Genomic DNA, 12669 nt, shown 5'->3' on the forward strand with positions numbered 1-12669 from the left:
GGGGCAATGTCTGTGGGGGCCAGGGGGAAGCATTATCCGGCCTGGGAGGGATGTGGCGGGGAGCAGCATGCCATCATATTTTGTTTCTGCGCATGCGCAGTTGGAGGTGCCGATCGGAGCTGCAGGGTCTCAGGTGCGTTAAGCCCCACCCACAGGCTTGTGCAGCGCGATTTGGACTCGCTGATATTTTTGCAGGCAGAGTGCGTATGGGGGCGCCTCAGAACGGGCCTAAAAGTCAGATCTGAAACACTCTCAGTTTCAAGTCCACCCAGCACTTAGAATCAAAATGGTAAAATAGGGCCCTATATCTCAAAAACTAATAGATGGACTTCAATGAAACCTACACACACACACTCAGGGGTTGGCCCAAGGAAGAACTGATCAGTTTTTGCTAAATTTTTAAAAGGACCCATTAACATTGGGAAATGTTATGGGAGGGCAAATTAACCTTTTTATAGAAGGGTGGTATGCATTGTTTTTAGAATATTGTTGATTGTTTTAGAATGTTGTCTCAGCTGTCAAAATGTGAGCAGTGTCTTCAAAGCAAGTTGTTGAAGATGAATCGTCCAAAGCCTTCTTAGCGAGATGGAAGATCGTAATAAAAAGATTTCTTTTTTCAGTTTTGTAGTTACAAAGCATCAACCAGTTAGGGAAAAGTCTCAATGAAAAACTATGCAATGTGATAAAGATGTTAACACAGCATAGCTCTACTGAGTGCCCTCTTCATTTGTCTGTATTTGTTTCAGATTTTTTACCATTTCTAGCACGGTGCTGTTTGTTCAGAAAAATTACCCAAGTTTGGGTAACAAATATTGGCCTTGGTAGCAATGCCCACATCCCATATTTAAAAAACGTCTGACCTTATAATGGTGGGAAGGTAACTGAGAAGCAGCTGAGAATGGTTGGGACAAGGACACTGAACCCCTGCAGCTTTGTGCAAGGGCTGGGATGATTGTCTTCCAACAACCACAACCATCTTTCTTTGGGCTAGTTCTGATACCAACCATTGGAGAGTTTTCCCTGATTCCCATTGACTGTTTTTCTCGGATTCCTTGATGCCACACTGGGTCAAATGCGGCCTTGATGTCAAAAACAATCAATCACATCTCACCTCTGGAGCTCAACTCTTTTGTTCTTGTTTGGACTAAGGATGTAATGAGGTCAGGAACTGAATGGCCCAAGTGTCAGTGAACAGGTTACTGCTGTGCAGTGCTGTCTGACAGCACTGTTGATGACACCTTCCATCACTTTTCGGGTGATTGTGAGTAGACAGATAGACTGGTAACAGGTTGTCCTTTTGTGGACTGGTCAAACCAGGGCAATTTTCCACATTGCCGAGTAGATGCCAGTGTTGTAGCATTACTCTACGATTCCTGCCTTCCAATCCAGAGGGTATATTCTACAATCAAGGGGATTCTGGAAGATCAAAACCACTGGATCCACCATTTCTGTAACCACATTCAGGGGATTTATCAGCTTTGTCCCATTTATTTCGCCAATACTATTTCTTTACTTATATTGATTTCTTCAAGTTCCACTTTCCTACTAGACGCTTGGTTCCTTATTATTTCTGGAATGTCTTATGTACCTTATACCATGAAACCTGAAATAAAGTAGTTGCTTAAAGGTTAGATGAGTTGCCAAAATTTAGCAAATTTAGCAAATAGGCGGCATGGTAGCACAGTGGTTAGCACTGCTGCTTCACAGCTCCAGGGACATGGGTTTGATTCCTGGCTTGGGTCACTGTCTGTATGGAGTTTGCACATTCTCCTCGTGTCTGCGTGGGTTTCCTCCGGGTGCTCCGGTTTCCTCCCACAGTCCAAAGATGTGCGGGTTCGGTTGATTGACCATGCCAAAAATTGCCCTTAGTGTCCTGAGATGCATAGGTTATAGGGATTAGTGGGTAAATATGTAGGGATATGGGGGTAGGGCCTGGGTGGGATTGTGGTCGGTGCAGACTCGCTGGGCCGAATGGCCTCTTTCTGTACTGTAGAGTTTCTATGAATCATAGAATCATAGAAACCCTACAGTGCAGAAAGAGGCTATTCGGCCCATCGAGTCTGCACCGACCACAATCCCACCCAGGCCCGACCCCCATATCCCGACATATTTATCCGTGAATCCCTCTAACCTACGCATCTCAGGACACGAAGGGGCAATTTTGAGCATGGCCAATCGACCGAACCCGCACATCTTTGGATTGTGGGAGGAAATCGGAGCACCCGGAGAAAACCCACGCAGACACGAGGGGAATGTGCAAACTCCACACAGACAGTGACCCAAGCCGGGAATTGAACCCAGGTCCCTGGAGCTGTGAAGCAGTAGTGCTAACCACTGTGCTGCCGTGCCGCCTATTTGCTAAATGTGCTAAATTGCTATGATTCCTGCTTTTTCCTTATCCTCCATTATAATTTATTTGGTCTCTGTTTCTAAGGGATTTGTGTTTACTTTCACGAACCTCTTCTTATTTACATACTTAAAGAAGCTTTCCCAATCTGTTTTTTATATCTCTTGCTAGTTTTTTCTTGCATCCTATTTTCTCTTTGGGCAATTTCTTGGTCATTCCATGCTTAATTCTAAAGTTATTCCAGTCCTCAGGCTAACTATTTTAAGCAAAATTATAAGCCTTTTCCTTTAATCTAATACTATCTTTAACTCCTATTGTTAGCCACAGTTGGATTACTTTATCCACAGGGTTTCTATTCCTTAAGGGAATGTATAATAATGATGAATTAATTATTTAAATGTTTGCCATTGCTTTTCTATGTCGCATATTTTAATTTTAAAAAAATCTATCTTAAGCCAACTTAACCCTCACTCTTACATAGTTTGCTTTATTCAAATTTAGGACCTTACTTTTGGAGTCAAGTAAATCACTCTCAAACTCAATATAATATTCCACCATACTGTGATCACTCTTCACCAGAAACCTTTTTGTCCACAAGGTTTGCACAATACTGGATTGAAAATAGCCCATTCCTTATTTAGTTCCTTGACATATTGATCGAGAAAATGATATTAAATTCCAGAAACTCGCCCTGCCTGCAAATACGGTTTATCTCGTTTGCAATATTACTGCTTCTCTGCATTTACCACCTTACCCTTGTCACATGCACCTCAAATTCCTGATTTATATGGTGCTTAACACTGCCCATAATTGACTCTCACCAGTGTTTTTTTTCCTCTTGTTGCTTCCAAGCTCCAAATAAACTGATTCTACATCTTGATTTTCTGAGCCAAGATTCTCCCCCAGCATCCATGAGATGGTCTGGTCCATCAGCAGCAGCAGAATTGTATTCAATTGTAATCTGCAACATTATGGCCTTGCATAAACCTCACTCTACCATTACCATCAAACCAAGGGATCAACACTTGTTCAATAAAGAGCACACAAGGGCATGCCAGGAGCACCACCAGACACACATAAAAATGAGGTACAAACCTGTAGCAACAACATAGGATTACTTGCATGCCAAGGAGCAGAAGCAGCATCTGGTGGACTAAGAAATCCCACAACTTATGGATCGGATCAGATCAGATCTAAGCTCTACAGTCCTGCCACATCCAGTCATGAATGGTGGTGAACAATTAAGTTACTAACCGGAGGAGGCAGACCTACAAATATCCCCATTCTGAATGATGTGGGAGCCTGGCACATCTGTGCAAATTACAAGGGTGTGTGGGGTGATCTTACCAGCTCATCACGCTGGTTGATTGGTGTGATGAGTGGGTAAGATTGCGAGAGAGATGAAAAATTGGGTTTGCACCCGGTTTCTCACTTCTCGTGATGATACCGGCACTGGATTGCTGGTGTGTTCAGCCTCGCAACAGGGAAAGGCATGAGACTGATTTAAATATTTAAATCTGAATTTTATTATTAGTGAGCCTGGGACAGAATCATCCAAGCTAATTTCCCTTAACAGCCTCGCTGGTGGAGGTCCTCACTGGTGAGGATCGTATGGTTCCCAGCAACGGGGACCTGACCTGATGGTCTCACCAGTGAAGCCCCTGGGTGCTCAGGAGCGGGGGGCACAGCCTGCTAGACACCCTGGCAGTGCCTACCAGGCAGTGCCCAGGGGCAGCTGTGCATGGGGAGCTGTGCACTCTGCATCGGGGATTGCTGGGTGGCGATTAACTGGGGGGGGGGCTGAACGGGGACCATGAGATACCTCCCAGTGCATTAATTGTGTAAACTTTACACAGTGCACTGGGAGATGATGCGCATGCTCAATGGTGCCCTCTAGCAGACAGCAGCTGGCTCCCCAGTGTGAATAGCCTCTGTCCACTCCCCTTACTGGCACAAATCACATTTTGCCTAAGTGGCATAAGTTTCGAATTTTTCTGTCACCGATAAAATGGGCATAATTCTCTACCATTTTCATGCTTGTTCAGCACTTAGAATTTGTTTGGGATGATCACCCTCATGATTTCAAATATATGCAACCACCTTCAACCAGAAGTCTAAATGGATGATCCATCTTGGCCTCCTCATGAGGTCCCCAGAATTACAGATGTTAGTCTTCACCCAATCGATTCAGTCAACATGATATTAAGAAATGGCTGAAGGCAAAGACTATGGACTCTGCCAACCTCCCAACGATAGTACTGAAGAATTGTACACCAGAACTAGCTGCATCCTTAGCCAAACTGCTCCAGTACAGCTACAACACTGGCATCTACCCAGCAATGTGGAAAATTGCCCAGGTATGTCCTATACACAAAAAACAGGGCAAATCTAACACAGCCAATTACCACCCTATCAGTCTACTCTCGAACATCTGTAGATGATGGGAGATGTTGTCGAGAGTGCTATCAAGAGGCAATTACATATGCAATAACCTGCTCACTGATGCTTAGTTTGGATTCTACCAGGGCCACATGGCTCCTGCTTTCATTACAGCCTTGGTTAAAACATAGACAAATGAGCTCGACTCAAGAGGGCAGGTGGGACTGACTGCCATTGACATCAAAGAAGTATTTAACTGATTGCGGCATCAAGGAGCCCTGGTAAAATTGAAGCCAATGGGAATGAGGGGATATCTTCTCCACTGGTTGGAGTCATACGTAGCAAACAGGAAGATGGTTGTGGTTGTTAAGAGGCCAATCATCTCAGTCCCAGGACACTGCTGCAGAAGTTCCCCCGAATAGTGTCCGAGGTCCAACCATCTTCAGCTGCTTCTCAATGACTGTCCCCCCCATCACAAGGTCATGTGGGGATGTTTGCGGATGGTTGCATAATGTTCAGCATCATTTGCAACTCCTCAGATGCTGAAACAGTTTGTTTTCTTATGCAGCAAGACCTGAACAATATTCAGGCTTGGGCTAATAAGTGGCAAATAACATTTCGGTCACACAAAACACCAGGCAATGTCCAATACAAGAGAATCTAACCATCTTGACTTCAACATTCAATGACATTACCATCGCTGAATCCCCCATGAACAATATATTGGGGGTTACCATTGACCAGAAACTGAACTGGACCAGCCATATAAATAATGGCTGTAAGAGGCTGGGAATTCTGATGCGAGTAACTTGCCTTCTAACCCCCCAGAGTCTGTGCCCCCTCTATAAGGCACAAGTCAGGAATGCGATAGAATACTCTCCACTTGTCTGGATGAGTTCAGCTTGAACAACAATCAAAGAGGTTAAACACTACTCTGTACAAACCAGCCTGCCTGATTGGCATCCCATCCACTACTTAAATATTCCCTCACTGCACCACCGTTGCACATTGGCAGTAGTGTGCACTATATACAAGAGGTGCTGCAGCAACTCACCAATGTCCCTTCCACAGCACCTTTCAAATCCATAACCACACCCACCTAGAAGGACACCGGCAGCAGACACGTGGGAACAACACTACCTGCTAGTCCCCCTCCAAGCCACACACCATCCTGATTTGGAACTATATCACTCTTCCTTCACTATTGTTGGATCAAAATTCTGTAACTCCCTTCCTAGCAGAAATATATGCTTGCACTCGTTGGACTGTAACAGTTTAAGAAGGCAGCTCAATTCCATGAAAGAATAAAAAAGCCGCCTGTCCACTTATGTTTCTCTCCTAAAAGTATTCTTGAACATTTCAGGCTATACCTCTGAAACTACAATGGCGACTGGATCAAACACATTTATTTCTATGCTATTAATTTATCTATTTTGTTGTGAATACGTCACACATTCAGGTACAATATTTTTAGATTTTTAAATTTTGTCAGCTGTCACCTTAGTCACTAATGCCTATAATCTTTGTTGAGCTCTCTGTCGCTTCCTGCCTCACTACTTATTTTTATCTTAACTGTCACTCTTCTATAGCATTGACATTTTCCTTACTGCTTTTGAATTAAAATTTCATTTTAAATTAAATTTTAAATCCTCACACCCCTAGCAACCCCCTCTCTTTCTTCAGGTTTTTAAACTTCTATGCACTGCCTAAATTCTGCAATTCTCTCGGCACTAGTCCCAGCACACTTTATGTACAACAAAAATGGAAAAATGCTGGAAAATCTCAGCAGGTCTGGAGAGAGAGTGGAGCCAATGCTGAGAGTCCAGATGACTCTTCGTCAGACCAGCTCTGAGAAAGGGTCATCTAGACTCAAAATGTTTGTTCCACTCTCTCTCCACAGATGCTGTCAGACCTGATGTGATTTTCCAGCATTTTTCTGTTTTGTTTCAGATTCCAGCATCCGCAGTATTTTGCCTTTATCTCACTTTATGTACAGCCCATCTCAAAGGACCAGCTCTCTCTTTCCCCAGAACTGGCACCAGTGCCCCATGAATCAAAACCCCTGCTTCCACACCACTCTTTAACCTTCTAATTTTCCTCTGCCAATTTGTGTGCGGGTCAGTAACAAGCCAGGAGATACCGGTAAGGTTGTGCATGTTAATCCCAAATAAATAATACTAAAAACTTGGATTCTGGGATGTTGATATCCTGGACCAACTCGACTTCCCCATTCAAGTTCCACATTGAATGCAAAGCACCCCATCACATGTAGCAGATGAAGTTTGGATTGGATGTCCTTATCAAAATATTTACAATCAGTAAAAAAAGAAAAGCGTAGCAGCAAAACTCCAATATGGCATAGTGGTTAGCACTGCTGCATCACAGTGCCAGGGACCTGGGTTCAATTCCCGGCTTGGGTCACTGCCTGTGCGGAGTTTGCATGTTCTCCCCGTATCTGCATCGGTTTCTTCCAGGTGCTCCGGTTTCCTCCCACAGTCTGGGAGACGTGCCGGATAAGTTCATTGGCTATGCTAAATTCTCCCTCAGTGTACCCGAACAGGCGCCGGAGTATGGCGACTAAGGCATTTTCACAGTAATTTCATTGCAGTGTTAATGTAAGCCTACTTGTGACACTAAACTTGAAACATTAAAACCGCTACTTTATTGACAAGACAGCCGTGGCTCAACTTTTCCGTTGTGTCGTGTTCCTCCAGTTTTGAAACTAATCGGGGTGGGATGTTAATGATAATTAATTCCTTCACAGCAGCGAGGTGTTGCTTCTCTGGTGGCGGTTTCTCTCAGGCTAACTCGGGGCAGTGTGTACCTTACCAGTGCTTGCGGAAATATTGCTCACTCAGCCTCCGCTCCTCCAACCTCAGCAGCGCCAGCGTCGCCATCTTTAGTTGTGGCCGTTGCTATGGTGACGGGGCGAGTCCACACTCGGTCTCCACGGGTCTCAGAGAACGGCTGTGACAAACTGACTTCATCGCTCAAATCCGGTCACCGAGGTTTTTATTTTAAAAGATGCAAACGCATGCTTTACTAACCGAGCGGCTGGTTGTGTGGACTGTGGCGAGAGGCCGGTGTGAGGCCTAGTCGGATGGTTGGAGCCTCCCTTCCGGTGGACTGCTTGCTTCCCGTCGTCCCTCGGGCCGGGCATGGTGGCGCCTGGAGTTGGTTAAAGGCGAATATCTGACAGTTGTTTATCATCATAATTTACAGTTAGCCGGGCTCCCCCCACCACCCCGTTAAAGCACCTTGGATGTTCGCCGCGACCACCAAGCAAGCTCTGCGTACTCCGGGCGGCGGCTGGTGAGTGAGTGAGGACTCGGTGCCCAGGCTTTACCCCCGCGATGTTTTGCCATCTTCTTTTGGCTGACTTGAGAGGAGTGCACAGCCCAAGCAGGGGAGGCCCGCTGCCTGCTATGCCGCTCCTGCTTGTACATAATTTCCATCTATCAAACGATTTGGGAGGAGAGAGATTTTATTTAAAATAATGTGGCACCTCTAACCCCCCGCCCCCCCCCCAAGACCCCACATGATCTTGGCAGATCGTGGGCCCTGTGGTGTTTGTTGTCATCCGTCGGTGTGGAGGAAACATAGGCAACCTGCATGCATTGTGCATACAACCTCAGAAAGTTGGGGCCAGGTAAATCTCCTATCCCCAAATTTCTTCCTCCCTGCCTTTTTGGGATTTTGCTTATTGGTCACATCTCAAGAGGTGGGCGGCATGGTGGTACAGTGGTAGGCACTGCTGCCTCAGCGCCAGGGACCTGGGTTTGATTCCCAGCCTCGGTCACTGCCTGTGCGGAGTTTGCACATTCTCCCCGTGTCTGCATGGGTTTCTTCCGGGTGCTCTGGTTTTGCTAAATTCTACCTCAGTGTACTTGAACAGGTGCCGGAGTGAGGCGACCAGGGGATTTTCACAGTAACTTCATTGCAGTGTGAATGTAAGCCTACTTGTGACAATAATAAATAAATATTTCTGAAGAGTTTCTTATGGAGAGGACAAAAAAAGTACAATGTGGGCACACTACTGACAGCAAATCCTATGAAAAAATAGATCTCTGAAAACTTAAAATAGATGAATTTCTTATGCTTCAGTTGGAGAAAAGAACTAGCGTCATCATTTGGGGAGCGTAAGCTATGATGATCTTTGCTGCAGGGTATACATCAAGATGATGGGTGGACGTTTCCCCAAAAATTGCTAGGTGTCATTTTGGGTGATGAAACAAGGGTGATCCACTGAATCAGATCGCAATCATCCCACACGAGAGTGTGGGAGAATTATGAGTTTCACACTAGTTCTGGTTACTGGCCTAAATGTGCCACTAAGCCTAACTTCACAGAGATTGGGTGCCATTTTTAATGGGTACTCTGATCTCAACTTGAAATTGAGGACCCCTTTTCACACCCCCACAGACATTAGGGACCCCTCTACGCACTCCCCTCTTTGAAGAGATGTTTCTCCACCCCAACTAAGATTGCTGGCTTCAGGGCATTAAGGTCCTTCCAATGGGCCCCCCTTCATGCCTCTCTGCCCCTCCCCCTTTCATGACATCCCCTCCCCCTTTCATGACTCCCCCCTCCCCCTTTCATGACTCCCCCCTCCCCCTTTCATGACTCCCCCCTCCCCCTTTCATGACTCCCCCCTCCCCCTTTCATGACTCCCCCCTCGCCCTTTCATGACTCCCCCCTCGCCCTTTCATGACTCCCCCCTCCCCCTTTCATGACACACCCTCCCCCTTTCATGACTCCACCCTCCACCTTTCGTGACTCCGCCCTCCAACTTTCGTGATTCCCCCTCCCCCTTTCGTGACTCCCCCTTCCCCTTTCATCCCCCCCTTTTCGTGACTCCCCCCCCTTTCGTGACTCCCCCCCCCTTTCGTGACTTCCCCCCCCTTTCGTGACTTCCCCCCCCCTTTCGTGACTTCCCCCCCCCCTTTCGTGACTTTCCCCCCCCTTTCGTGACTCCCCCCCCTTTCGTGACTCCCCCCCTTTCGTGACTCCCCCCCCTTTCGTGACTCCCCCCCCTTTCGTGACTCCCCCCCTTTCGTGACTCGTGACTCCCCCCCCTTTTGTGACTCCCCCCCCTTTCATGACTCCCCCCCCTTTCGTGACTCCCCCCCCTTTCGTGACTCCCCCCCCTTTCGTGACTCCCCCCCCTTTCGTGACTCCCCCCCCCTTTCGTGACTCCCCCCCTTTCGTGACTCCCCCCCTTTCGTGACTCCCCCCTTTCGTGACTCCCCCCTTTCGTGACTCCCCCCCCTTTCGTGACTCCCCCCCCCCTTTCGTGACTCCCCCCCCTTTCGTGACTCCCCCCCTTTCGTGACTCCCCCCCCTTTCGTGACTCCCCCCCTTTCATGACTCCCCCCGCCCCCCTTTCGTGACTCCACCCCCCTTTCGTGACTCCACCCCCCTTTCGTGACTCCCCCCCCTTTCGTGACTCCCCCCCTTTCGTGACTCCCCCCCCCTTTCGTGACTCCCCCCCCTTTCGTGACTCCCCCCCCTTTCGTGACTCCCCCCCCTTTCGTGACTCCCCCCACCCTTTTGTGACTCCCCCCCTTTCGTGACTCCCCCCCTTTCGTGACTCCCCACCCTTTCGTGACTTCCCCCCCCCCCTTTCGTGACTTCCCCCCCCCCTTTCGTGACTTCCCCCCCCCTTTCGTGACTTTCCCCCCCCCCCTTTCGTGACTTCCCCCCCCCTTTCGTGACTTCCCCCCCCTTTCGTGACTCCCCCCCCTTTCGTGACTCCCCCCCTTTCGTGACTCCCCCCCTTTCGTGACTCCCCCCCCTTTCGTGACTCCCCCCCTTTCGTGACTCCCCCCCTTTCGTGACTCGTGACTCCCCCCCCTTTCGTGACTCCCCCCCTTTCATGACTCCCCCCCCCCCCCTTTCGTGACTCCCCCCCCCTTTCGTGACTCCCCCCCCCTTTCGTGACTCCCCCCCCTTTCGTGACTCCCCCCCCTTTCGTGACTCCCCCCCCTTTCGTGACTCCCCCCCCTTTCGTGACTCCCCCCCCTTTCGTGACTCCCCCCCCTTTCGTGACTCCCCCCCTTTCGTGACTCCCCCCCCTTTCGTGACTCCCCCCCCCTTTCGTGACTCCCCCCCCCTTTCGTGACTCCCCCCCTTTCGTGACTCCCCCCCTTTCGTGACTCCCCCCCTTTCGTGACTCCCCCCCTTTCGTGACTCCCCCCCTTTCGTGACTCCCCCCCTTTCGTGACTCCCCCCCTTTCGTGACTCCCCCCCCCCTTTCGTGACTCCCCCCCCCCCTTTCGTGACTCCCCCCCCCTTTCGTGACTCCCCCCCCTTTCGTGAATCCCCCCCCTTTCGTGACTCCCCCCCCTTTCGTGACTCCCCCCCCCTTTCGTGACTCCCCCCCCCCCTTTCGTGACTCCCCCCCCTTTCATGACTCACCCCGCCCCCCCTTTCGTGACTCCCCCCCCCTTTCGTGACTCCCCCCCCCTTTCGTGACCCCCCCTTTCGTGACTCCCCCCACCCTTTTGTGACTCCCACCCTTTCGTGACTCCCCCCCCCTTTCGTGACTCCCCCCCTTTCGTGACTCCCCCCCCCTTTCGTGACTCCCCCCCTTTCCTGACTCCCCCCCCCCCCCTTTCGTGACTCCCCCCCCTTTCATGACTCCCCCCCCGTTCATGACTCCCCCTCCCCCCTGTTCATGACTCCCCCCCCCCGCCCCCGTTCATGACTCCCCCCCCGCCCCGTTCATGACTTCCTCCCCCTTTCATGACTTCCTCCCCCTTTCATGACTCGCCCCCTCCCCTTTCATGACTCCCTCCTTCATGACCCAGCCCCATCAGGCTGCACCCTCCTCATGCCCTAGCCCCCTTGGCACTGCCCCAGCACCCAAGCATTGCCCACCTGGCAGTGCCAGGGTGCCAGTTGGCACTACCAGGTGGGCAATGCCCAGCCATCTCCTCGACCACTGGGGGCTTCAGTGGCCTCCGAGCCCTCCTCATGTGTTTGTAACTGTTAGTGGGGTCTGGGAGGAATGTCAAAAATAAATCACAGAACCTTTTAAGCAGGGTAACCAGTGCGACGTTAGCGTGTTTTGCAATTGGCATCATTGGCAGTCCCACAAGAGGCTCTCAACAGCCAATGAAAATACTTGCCACACGAGCACCAACCTAGGACCTGTGGGCCTTCGACCCCACCAAGCCCCTGCACCCTTGAAGGCCTCTCACCCCATAGCATGACAGCAACTGACTTGCCATTTTGCCCCCTGGAGGTTAGTGTGAGGCGGTACTCACCTCCTCACTTGTCCTCTCAATCCATGGCGTCTGGCCCACACTTCAAGGTACCAGTAGTGATTTGCATCCATGGGACTTCCTTCTGGAGGGCGTGGGAACATTCTGGGAGGGGGAATGATCATGTGCCAAACATGCTAATGAGATTGAAATCAAGTCAATCTCATGCTAATCAGCGTCACGCCCTTTCTGGGCGATATTCGGTATACACCAGCAGAAAGATACCGGGAAGATTGCAAACCATTTAGCACCAAGTGCAAAACCTGCAATTTTCCTGGATTAGCGCGATTTACGTGAGGCAAACGCGGTCGGAAAATAATGGCCAATGTTGTACTTGTCTATGTTTTATTTGAAATTGAATTCTCGGTAAGAATTCAAACAACTTTTTCTACTTTGGTGGAATGTAAAGTTAAATGAAAAGTTGGTTGAAAAAAGACAAAGTTTCCCTATAGGAGTAGCTTTTTAAGGTTCAGGAAATGTACACTCTGAATATAAGCAGTTGAAAAAATATGATGCTCAAGTCTGGCCATATTATTTTCATGATGTGGAGATGCCGGCGTTGGACTGAGGTAAACACAGTAAGAAGTCTCACAACACCAGGTTAAAGTCGAACAGGTTTATTTGGTAGCAAAATCCACTCGGTTTCGGAGTGCTGCCCCTTCGTCAGGTGAGTGGGTG

The 12669-nt window shown here is 49.2% G+C and overlaps 2 protein-coding genes across 9 annotated transcripts in view; one reads left to right on the forward strand and one right to left on the reverse strand.

Moving 5' to 3' along the window:
* The window catches only part of spata17 (spermatogenesis associated 17), a 301239-nt gene extending 293353 nt beyond the window's left edge, over nucleotides 1–7886 (reverse strand). For 3 of the 4 annotated variants that reach the window (XM_078229779.1, XM_078229778.1, XM_078229780.1), the window contains exon 1: nucleotides 7556–7849. In XM_078229779.1, the coding sequence (XP_078085905.1) occupies nucleotides 7556–7623 (68 nt within the window). In that variant the 5' untranslated portion in view covers nucleotides 7624–7849. Of the gene's footprint in view, nucleotides 1–7555 lie in introns of all 4 variants that reach the window. The other variant, XM_078229776.1, reaches the window with a different exon arrangement.
* Nucleotides 7874–12669, forward strand: part of gpatch2 (G patch domain containing 2) — a 265071-nt gene continuing 260275 nt past the window's right edge. For 4 of the 5 annotated variants that reach the window (XR_013499638.1, XM_078229773.1, XM_078229775.1 and 1 more), the window contains exon 1: nucleotides 7874–8038. Coding sequence is in view for 4 of the 5 variants with exons in the window: in XM_078229773.1 (XP_078085899.1) it covers nucleotides 7989–8038 (50 nt within the window). In the remaining variant the exon portion in view is untranslated. The remainder of the gene's footprint in view (nucleotides 8039–12669) is intronic. The other variant, XM_078229771.1, reaches the window with a different exon arrangement.

The sequence above is a fragment of the Mustelus asterias genome, chromosome 15 (genome assembly GCF_964213995.1).
Source record: "Mustelus asterias chromosome 15, sMusAst1.hap1.1, whole genome shotgun sequence".
In the NCBI taxonomy this organism is placed as follows: domain Eukaryota; kingdom Metazoa; phylum Chordata; class Chondrichthyes; order Carcharhiniformes; family Triakidae; genus Mustelus; species Mustelus asterias.